General features: G+C 41.3%; 2 protein-coding genes across 2 annotated transcripts; both read right to left on the bottom strand.

The window, feature by feature from the left end:
• Positions 1–599: 599 nt before the first annotated feature.
• LOC141249567 (uncharacterized) lies at positions 600–1,376 on the bottom strand. The gene is made up of 2 exons (XM_073669677.1): positions 1,144–1,376; positions 600–744 (listed from the first exon to the last, which is right to left on the bottom strand). Exons 1-2 carry the CDS (start codon positions 1,374–1,376, stop codon positions 600–602), a joined length of 378 nt encoding a protein of 125 aa, XP_073525778.1.
• A 2,489-nt stretch (positions 1,377–3,865) lies between these two features.
• On the bottom strand, positions 3,866–7,172 carry LOC141249568 (uncharacterized). Its single transcript, XM_073669678.1, has 11 exons — positions 6,998–7,172; positions 6,509–6,602; positions 6,334–6,408; positions 6,112–6,185; positions 5,365–5,987; positions 5,122–5,269; positions 4,956–5,035; positions 4,535–4,618; positions 4,383–4,457; positions 4,206–4,298; positions 3,866–4,087 (listed from the first exon to the last, which is right to left on the bottom strand). Exons 1-11 carry the CDS (start codon positions 7,170–7,172, stop codon positions 3,866–3,868), a joined length of 1,743 nt encoding a protein of 580 aa, XP_073525779.1.
• Between the last annotated feature and the right edge of the window lie 2,988 nt (positions 7,173–10,160).

Here is a 10,160-nt window from a genome sequence, read left to right as displayed (position 1 = left end):
TTATCTTTAATTAATTTTACACTCCTCTCTTCTAATCTCAACCATCCTCTCTTCTAATCTCAACCATCCATCATCTAATCTCACGTCCTATATTTCCTTAATTCTTAAAAGAAACTACCTCTTGATTTATATATATGATAATTGACATGATTTTCACTTTTTTAGGGAAAAAAAAAAGACTTGTAGTGATAGTATATAGTCCGGATGGGCTACCTATATGAAATCCGTAATTGGCCCAAACAGAAAATGGGCTTATATCCATTCCCTCACCCTGTAACATCCGGAAGGTGAATTTAACTTTGTTGTTTCATTTCCAACATTTCGAAGGTTGTTTATCATGTTGCATGGAGTACTATGTAATAAAGATAACAATTTCGATGACTTACAGTTTCCAAGCCTCCCACACTCACAAGTTGGGAATTTTTTCACAAGGACAATATCTATGTCTAATTGAATTTCAAACAACCAATAACACTGAGCAAAATTTTCCAAAATATCACAATAGGACACGTCTCAAGAGAGACGGGCAAAGTCTTTAACCAAACGCACAAAAATCTTCCTGAAAAGCCAACAAAGAAACAAAGACCTCTCCCTACTGCTTAATCCTCTTCCTCAGCCTCGTTCTCAGCAATGTTGAAGTATCTGAGCTCGTATACATTACGGTCCTTGCTCGAAGCAATCACACGAAGCCAATCCCTAACATTGTGCTTCTTTAAGTACTTCTTCGTCAAGTACTTCAAGTATCTGCAACAACAGAAATTAGTGCACTTTACAGTATCACTTGGAATGAACTACAATAGCCAAAGCACAGTGCATTGCTACACCATCCACTCAATTAGTTTTTTAATAAATCTTCATTCGCTGCCTAAGAGGGAAATGAATTTCATCCCTCAGTAGTCATTTTGACTGGTAGACATGGAGTATGAAACAAGACAAATCCTATAACTTTAGCACTTGTATAACTATAGCTTGCTGTTACAGAAACCCTGAGCAATACCCTCAATGGTTCATCAATAAATTCGAATTGATGTCTAGAAAAGCATCAAATTTATAGGTTCAAACGCCATAAGAGAAAAGGAAAAGATCCCCTTTTGGGATGGCAATTGGAATATAGAGTGAATAAAATAGATATAAAAAATATACCGCTTGGAGAAGTTACTGTCGGAGGTAACAGTGATCTTGTTCTTCTCGCGGGTGACGGTGACGGTGTCACCGAGAGCGCCTGCCTTTCCACCAACTTTGATCCTCTCCTGGAGGAACTTCTCTAGTGAGGCGATGTCCATGATCTTATCCTCGACCGGCTTAGCGCAGTCAATCGTGAACGACGAGGTCTTCTTCTTGCCCTTGGCAACTCCGGCAGCTGCTCCTCTACTCATCTTCACCGTCGTATTTTCTGGAGAGCAAGACTGTTGGAAACGGGAGCGAAATGACTGGCTGTGCAGAATTTAGGGTTTGCGAGTGTGCATTTAGGGGTTCGCACAAACTCACAAATGAGTTGGGCTTCAGGTGTTTGAAATGGGCTTCAACTGGACTGACTACTGGCCCAGAATAAAATTAAACACAGTCTGTCACCCTCTTTACTCGACTGAAAAACTGGCCTCTTTCAACCCCAAAAAGAATATCCTCAATATTCACTATTAGTGTTGGCTAAACGAACCACCGGTTTTGGTTTATGAATTACCAGTCTCGGTTCATGGTCAATGATTCCAGTCTATATGAAAGTTGAACCTTAACCTAAACCTTATCGTAGTCAGTTCGTCGGGTCATTCCGGGTTGTGTCGGTTCTGGATTTGGCAAGTTCTTTGCCCGATTCGGAAACGTGCGTTTTTTAACTTTAAGTTAGTTTTAAAAAACTGAGAATGTGGTGTGGACTATTTTTTTGTGCGGATTGTGTAGACTCATAGAACAGGTGTACTTTTCAGCACATTACTAGTGCATTTTTCAGCACATTTCTTGTGCACTCTCCAGCGCAATATCAAGTGCACACATTCCCCATTAGTGCATTGGTGTACCCCTTAGTTATGAGTGCACTACCAAGTGCACTCCCCAGTAGTGCACTGATGCACTCCCCAGAAAGACACTGGTGTACTACTATAGTCCGCACGTACTATGTATTTCCGGACCTGATTAACCCTCAAGTATTTATTTGAAATACTTAGTTTTAAAACTTGGAGTATTTATTTGAAGTGCTTATTTTTAAACTTTATGAACATATTTAAGTACTTTATTTGAAAACTTTAATCCTTTAGTTAAGAATATGAATGATCCTTGAAGCCGTTAACCTTCATTGAACCTTCAACCCCAATGGGCCATGGCATTATTATTAGGATTTAGATCTAGATCGTAGAAGGATCTTAAGTATGTCAGGATCTTACATTGAAGGGTTGGAATGATAGGATCTTTTAGGATTGTGTAGGATCTTATTATCCTACAATCCTTATATTTTATGGATTTTAAATATATAAATTTAAAATAAGTATCAGAATTATGCTTGGAATTCATAACTTTTTATTATATTGAACAATTTAATGATCAGATTTCGTTTATTTCATAATATTTGTACTAGGAAGACATATTATAGTCACTTTATTCTTCAGATTGATCAATTTAAAAAATTCATAGGAATTTAATTTAAAAATTGATAGGTTCTTACTTCTTATGATTCTACGATTCGATCCTACCGATCCGATCTTATCCCTTCCTTGATCCAGAGTAGAATCTCAATTCTGATAAATATGGTCCAGGGTATTCTTGAACTCGATCCTGAATCTTGATTACATCAATACCAAAATTTACAGTTGAGTTTGTATTGAGTCATTGAACCGTCAATATGCGACACCCCGATTTAAAACTGATTTACAAGATTCAAATTCAATTTAACCAGTACTAGTGTATATACTACCGAGTCTACAAGTCTTTCTTCACAAGAGATATCTCCTTACTTTTACTTTTATGAATAGGTAAGTCAACGGATCCTTTTCCGTTACAAATAGCAAGTAACTCATGTGCGACAAAATGGCTAGATTGACGTTCTTTAAATAAGTCAAAAAGTTGAGGACCATTCTTTTGCAACAATTCACGGTGCCATGCACGTTAATTTAAATCTGTGTAGAATTTGTTATTGACTGTTACTACTAATATAAAGAGCAATAGAGTAGTAGTAGACTAGTAGTAATTGTTTTTTGGTTAAAAGAGAGGCGGCATTTTCGTACGTGTTAATTAAGTAAATAATAGACCGGTTATAATAAAATAAAATGGAGTGTAACTCGCCTCCTAGAGTCATCATTCAATAAACCAAAAATCTTCAAAGGAGGAGAGTCCAATCTAAAGACACTTAAACTAACAGTGGCAATGCCAGTTCCTACGTAATAAATCTTGTGTCAAAGACACGAGATTTGAAATGGATGACAACGATCTACAAATTTACTCAAAAACAGATTGACGAGCGTCAAATCTGTTTCAACGTAAACCTCACTCACCGAAAAAACAAGCCGTTTTCTTATTAACTAGATGAGCCCAATATTCATATTTAACTGAGGCGGTTGAACAACTCAAGAAACAAAGACAGCATATTCAGAAGACGATAGTAGTACATACACAATAACATACTACAAATTAATCTCAAAAACAATTGAAAACTCTTCTCTTAATCCAACCAGATCAATTTAAAAATTGACCTCCATTTCTCCACTCTAAATCTTCTCCTCATCAAACTAACATGCAGTAATATCGCTACAAGGAGGAAGAAACATGATAACAATCCTCAGCCATCTGATCTCTTATTGGGTACCTGGACATACTAGACAGCATCACTACCTTCTTCTCCTTCATCTGAATCCAAAACGACTATCTTTCTCGTTTCTAATTAATCAGACGATGATGTTCTGTCAGAGTCTTTGTGGTCACCGAACAAACGTTGTCTGAAGTCAGAAACCATCTTCGGTAGTCCTTCCTTAAGTGACACCTTCGGCTCCCACCCGAGCAGCTCCTTTGCCCGAGTGATGTCCGGTTTCCTCTTATGAGGATCGTCCTCCGTGTTTGGCCTATACGCTATCTCCGCGTTTGGATCTATAGTCTCTTGCACCACCTTCAACACACACAAATTAATACCGATTTGTAATTACTTATTCACATATTAAGTAAAAGGAAACCCTAATCTTTATTTATTTATCCTAAAATCAATTGATAACAGGAAAAGAATTTACCTGAGCGAGTTCAAGCATGGTGAACTCTCCGGGGTTACCGAGGTTGAAAGGCCCCACGTGTTCGCCTTCCATAAGCTTCATCAATCCATCAACCTAGCAACACAAATCCATTGTTTGACTTTGTTATATTGTATACAACTTGTGTTTCAAAGAATAAAATGCAAGTTTAAAAGTTACCAGGTCAGAAACATATTGGAAACTTCTTGTTTGTTTACCATCTCCATATACAGTCAATGGCTCCTTTCTAAGTGCCTGATCACACCAATTCAATTTTCATTAGCTTCTGATTAGTTTCTAAACTTATTATTATTTAGTGAAAATGATCAAACCTGGGCAACAAAGTTGCTAACTACACGTCCATCATCGATGCACATACGAGGCCCATACGTGTTGAATATCCTAGCAATTCTCACCTACAAAACAATGTCAAATTGTATCATAGTTTTAATGATGTATTCTGAGACTGCCTAGAAATCCAATGTTTATGATAGGGAAAGGTCATATAGCACTAAATGGTGTGTAGTATAAAGTATTTACAATCTCTGAATTTAACATGTGAGCTCGTCCTTGTACCAACTAATAACTTACAAGTGTAATCTTCACATTCATTCACATTTGTACTAGACATACAAATATACATGAATACTAGTACATCTACTTTAACTGATGTGAATGATCATAGAGTATATTCTTATTTTCAGTTCCAAATTTGAGTTAGGTAAGACAAATATTAGTATCATTTTTGTATACCTCAGTACCAAGACCTCTATGGTAGTCCATTGCCAATGTCTCGGCTGTACGCTTCCCTTCATCGTAGCAACTCCTAACACCTTTACACAACAGCAAAACATTATATCTTACGAACCGTGACCTATAGAGTCCACATATATGTATATAATAGAGAAGGAATAGATACCAATGGGATTGACGTTGCCCCAGTAGGATTCAGATTGAGGATGTTGAAGAGGATCACCGTAAACCTCGCTGGTGCTTGTAAGCAAGAAGCGGGCCCCAACTCTCTTTGCAAGTCCCAACATGTTCAGTGTTCCCACCACATTTGTCTTGTTCTACACGTGTCAAGGTCAAATCTAAAGGTGCAACTTTCAATGGAAATTGAAATCAACGAAATCAGAGCACAGAAACGGAAATCAAAGGATATGATGGTCTTGATGGGGTTGAACTTGTAATGAACAGGGGAGGCAGGGCAAGCGAGATGGTAGATCTGGTCAACTTCGAGGAGGATAGGCTCGACGACGTCGTGTCGGATGAGCTCGAACCGAGGGTTACCCATATGGTGTATGACGTTCTCCTTCCTCCCGGTGAAGTAGTTGTCAAGGACGATGACGTTGTCGCCTCTCTCCATTAGCCGGTCGACGAGGTGGGACCCCACGAAACCTGCCCCGCCGGTGACCAGTATTCGCTTTCCTTTCTTGGCTTTCAGGCCAAGCGGGATCCGACCCACGTACCCGAATCCGGAATCTGGGATCGCCAGGGGGCGGAATTGCGGCCGGGAGACGATCGGGTGGGGGTGGCGGTGGGAGGGGGGTGTGAGGGTGAAGAAGATGGCGGCGATGGAGACGCCGACAATGAGACAGACGAGGCGGTGGTGGTATGGAATTGGGGATTTGGCGGGGGTAATTTCAGGAGGATGATGTTGTTGTTGTTGTTGTTCTAGGTTATGCGCTCCATTGCGCCTGTAAATGAGGTGATCGGAAACCATTTCTTTGTTTAGGAAGAACCAAGAAGAATGAATTGAAAGTGGCCGGCGTGTGTTGTGTAGTTCTTATAGTAAGATTTGGGAACAAAGAAGGAAAGAAAGAGAACTTAGAAGAAAAACTGAAATTGAAAAAGAAAACAGAGAGAGAGAGAGGGAGAAAGACGTGGCTTGATGTTGTGTTGAAAAGACTCAAAGGGAGAGAGGAGAACGTTGTTGTGTTGGTGGGTTTGCATGAAATTTCGGCGTCATATTTGTTTGAATCACTAGAAGAACACAGAGAGACATGCTACATGGACCTCTTTGCCCTCGTGTTTCTCCACCATGAGTTATTGACTTAAACGTAAACAACGCATATTATGCGCACCGTAAGCGTTACTACTAGGAATCCATGACAAAAGTTTTGTATGTTACTAAGAATCCATGACGAAAGTTTTGTACGTCCGAGATTTAATTTGATTAGTTGAGATCACGAGTTCTATTTTCTTCCTAATGTAAAATTATAAAGTTCTACCAAAAGAAGTTAAAAAAGAATTGTTTGAATGAGAGGCGGTATTCTTGAATAATATATTGAATAAAAAAGGCTTACATAAGCACGCGCATATATGAGCATTGCCACTTCTCAGACGTTGTTAATGAGCAAATAAAGAATACAAGACAAGGACTAGCTAAAACATGCAAACCTAAAGAAAAATTAAAAGTTAAAGAAGTCAGGTGGTCAACCACCTTATTGGCTTCCTTAAACGATGATGGAAGTTGAATAACCAGTTTCTACATTAAAGGCCTTGGCACCTATGCACCAGGCTAGCTAGGGGATGAGTGAGTGAGATGGACGACGATATGAACTGAATCGCTATCCACATATGCCCTTTCTCTCAACCTCGCTCTAAGCCTCTGAGAATACCTCATAACTCAGTCGTTGGAACCAAACAACAACTAATATTCATAACGAACCCATCACACCATGCGCCTTGGTCGTCCCGAATAATCCCTCCAGCAGTGACGTGATTATCTCTAACTGCCCCATCTGTGTTTACTTTCGTCCATCCATGAGCTGGTTTTTTTCACCTAATTATACGCTCTTCCCTCTCATGTCTACCCGTCATATGCCACTTCTTGACATAGCTTGCCTCATACTCTTTAGCTAGACGTTGGGCCCTGGTTCGACCCAGGCCCATGCGGCGTCCGACGAATGTGTCTAGCGCCGAGCAAACACGTCTAGCTGAGAGCGAAGGACTATAAGAGCACGACATGTGCCGTTGGAAGTATACGTTAGGACGAGTGGGGAAGGTAAGATACAATCTTAACCGCGCGACCAAAGAATCCGGGATGTGGGCGACGTGGCTTCTCACGATTCAACGTCACTTTTATTTTTGATATAAATATACGTAATTCATTCTATTGTAACACGATTGGCTGAATTCGATTACCATAAACTGCGAGCACTCTTGTATTTCTTTGTCACCATTAATACGACTCTATTGCTTAAGCATCCATTGTTCTTTTTTCTGCATTCTCATTAGATCGACTGATTATCTCACTCTTAAGACAATTTAGATGAAGTCGCCCTTTTTCCCAGAACAATTTGGCTTACACCATGGGGAAATTAACCGATCTTCCTTACTAAAACCAAACTTTCTTGTTCATTCGTCATGGTCGATCCTATCATTAATCCCATCATCCTTGACAATGGTAACATTGTTATCACCGAGAAGGAAACTATGTCCCAACAGGACAAGTGAAAACAAGTTGCTGAAAACTCTGAGGCATCCACGCAAAGCTTGATTCGAGAAATGGCGCATGCCATGCAATCACTTCAACAGGATCTGGCCGACCAGCGTCGTGACTATGATTCTCACTGCGAATCACTAGGAACAAAAAACACTCGACTATCGACTGAAAATTCCATGTTGGAATTGCAGGTACATTCATGGGAAACCAGCTGCCTCGGGGAGTCGGAGGCCAACCAAGATTGAGGGCATTCAGAGTCGACTCAACATGGACGTCTTCGGTGGAACGCCTGGGCATGCACCTGTTCTTCCCCATAATCTCGGTAACGACAACCTGAACCCTATTTTTAGTCCTAACTGTGTGTCATTTGAAAACGCCGGCTGGGGTTGACCGACACCGAGTTGATGCCAACCAGGACACCGAAGGGCCAGACGTCCAGACTCTCGTTCAACAAGCTATCGATACCCACCTCGAATCCGCCATGAGAAACTCTTGACGAAGGCTTCACTCGAATCCCGGGGGTACCTCCACCAATCGAAAGAGAGGCGATCGATGGATTCGTGGAGTCACCCTTGTTGATGAGATTGCTCGCGTGGAAATCTCCAAGAAAGTCCGTCTCCCGCCAATGAAGAAGTACAATGGCACGACCGATCCGTCCGATGATGTTGAAATATATAAACAAACTCTTAAGATGGTAACTGTACCGAGAGATACCAAGAAAGCACTCATGTGCCAGAGTTCGGCATGTCCCACGTGGGACCATCCCTAACATGGTACATGCGTCTGCCCCAAGGGTGGATCGCGTCTTTCTCTAAAATCATCGATGATTTCAAAATACAATTTGCTAGTAGTCAAAAGCTAGAGAAACAGTCTAGCAACTTATACCGTATAATACAACGTGCTAACGAACAATTACAAGCTTATCTTAGCAGATACACTAACAAAGTGGTCAACATCCCCTTTTACGACACTGCTACATCGGTAGAAGCGTTTCGATGGGTCTGGTTAATGGAAGCATATTATATCATGAACTTACCAAATACCCTTGTCGCGCCTTTGAGGATGTGCATGCAAAGGCATTGGATCACATTCGCCTAGAGGAAGACGACGTCCCATCTAAGGTGGACCAGAATCCCGATCACGTTGATCGACTATCCCATTACGACAACAAGAGAGATAGGCGAAATCATCCCTACCAAGCCAGACTAGGAAATAGCTGCGACCACGGACAGTCGTGGAAAGACGATCCCGCACTTCCCCTAAGGTACAATCGTATAATTTTAACATCACCACCGCTGAAATTGTGCAAGCCATCGACAAAAGGGGAAAGACTTTAGGTGGCCCCGTAACGCGGACAAGCCAGAGTCACGTCAAGACATGTCAAAGTGGTTTGATTTTTAATGTCGACCATGGTCATTCCACGGACGACTGTGTTGCCCTAGGCGACATGGCCTCTGCCATCGGACGTGGTGCCCAAGAAGGTCAGCGACCTCCCCCTGTTAGATTTAGTGACGAGGACACCATCGGTGATTACGACCATTCATAATGGGTTAGTCATTTCATTATTCGTAGGGAACTGCTTAATCTGCATGATCCTAGTCGATAACGGTAGTTCCTCAGACACCATCACCCACTCCACCTTAAAAGAGATGGGGTTGTTTGAGGCGGATATCGATCCTTGACGCGTGCCCCTCATCGGGTTAGCGGGGAGGTGAAGTATACGCTATGGAACATTATCCTTCTAGTCTTCGCTGGAGGGATCAATCTAAATTTAATGTCATAGATTGCGAATCGCCCTACAAATGTATTATGGGTAGACCTGGATTCACACGGGTAGTACCGTCCACCTATCACCAAACAATCAAATTCCCTATGAAATGGGGAGTACAAGAGGTGAAAGGTGAACATCGACTAGTCCGAGAGTGTTATGCAGTGTCAATAAAAAATGCGGTCGAAGAAAAAGATGCATAACGGGGGCGGTCGAAAGGGTACCTTGAGTAAGAAATGGAACAACTCGACGAAGTAACACACAATCCCTCTTTGCCCAGTCAGTTTGTCAAAGTCGGATCCGACCTCGACGACGAGTCACGAGCGCGAATCCTTTCTTGTTTAAGGGAACAATCTTACAGTTTTTCTTGGACACATGAGGACATGATAGGCATATCCCCAAATGTCATCAGACATAAATTAAACGTAGATAAAAGTTTTATTCCGGTAAAGAAAAAACCCAGGAAATTTACAGCTGAACGTAACAAGGTCGTCGACGACGAGGTGACTAAACTTCTTGAAACAGGTAAAATCAGGGAGGTCAAATATCCTGAATCGTTAGAAAATGTGATCATCATAGAGAAAAAATGGAAAGTGGCGCATTTACGTCGACTTCAAAGACCTTAACAAGGCTGTCTCAAAGACTCCTTCCCCCTTCCCCACATCGATGCCATGATCGACGTGACAGCATGTCACGGGATGCTCCCATTCCATGTACGCCTTCAGTGGATATCATCAGATTT

Source organism: Phyllobates terribilis, unplaced genomic scaffold (assembly GCF_046119375.1).
Source record: "Phyllobates terribilis strain yellow unplaced genomic scaffold, ASM4611937v1 Scaffold_4765__1_contigs__length_57355, whole genome shotgun sequence".
Taxonomy (NCBI): Eukaryota; Metazoa; Chordata; class Amphibia; order Anura; family Dendrobatidae; genus Phyllobates; species Phyllobates terribilis.
The sequence above is the reverse complement of the archived record's forward strand: the minus strand, read 5'-3'. Positions and strand labels throughout refer to the sequence as shown.

Excerpts from the sequence above, each read along its gene's own strand:
- LOC141249568 (XM_073669678.1), bottom strand. The coding sequence starts at position 7,172 with ATGTCGTGCTCTTATAGTCCTTCGCTCTCAGCTAGACGTGTTTGCTCG. Across the intron at positions 6,603-6,997 it reads TAGACATGAGAGGGAAGAGC|GTTTGCATGTTTTAGCTAGT; the intron begins GTATAATTAGGT and ends ATTTTTCTTTAG. Across the intron at positions 4,619-4,955 it reads ATAGAGGTCTTGGTACTGAG|GTGAGAATTGCTAGGATATT; the intron begins GTATACAAAAAT and ends ATTGTTTTGTAG.
- LOC141249567 (XM_073669677.1), bottom strand. The coding sequence starts at position 1,376 with ATGAGTAGAGGAGCAGCTGCCGGAGTTGCCAAGGGCAAGAAGAAGACC. Across the intron at positions 745-1,143 it reads GACAGTAACTTCTCCAAGCG|ATACTTGAAGTACTTGACGA; the intron begins GTATATTTTTTA and ends CTGTTGTTGCAG.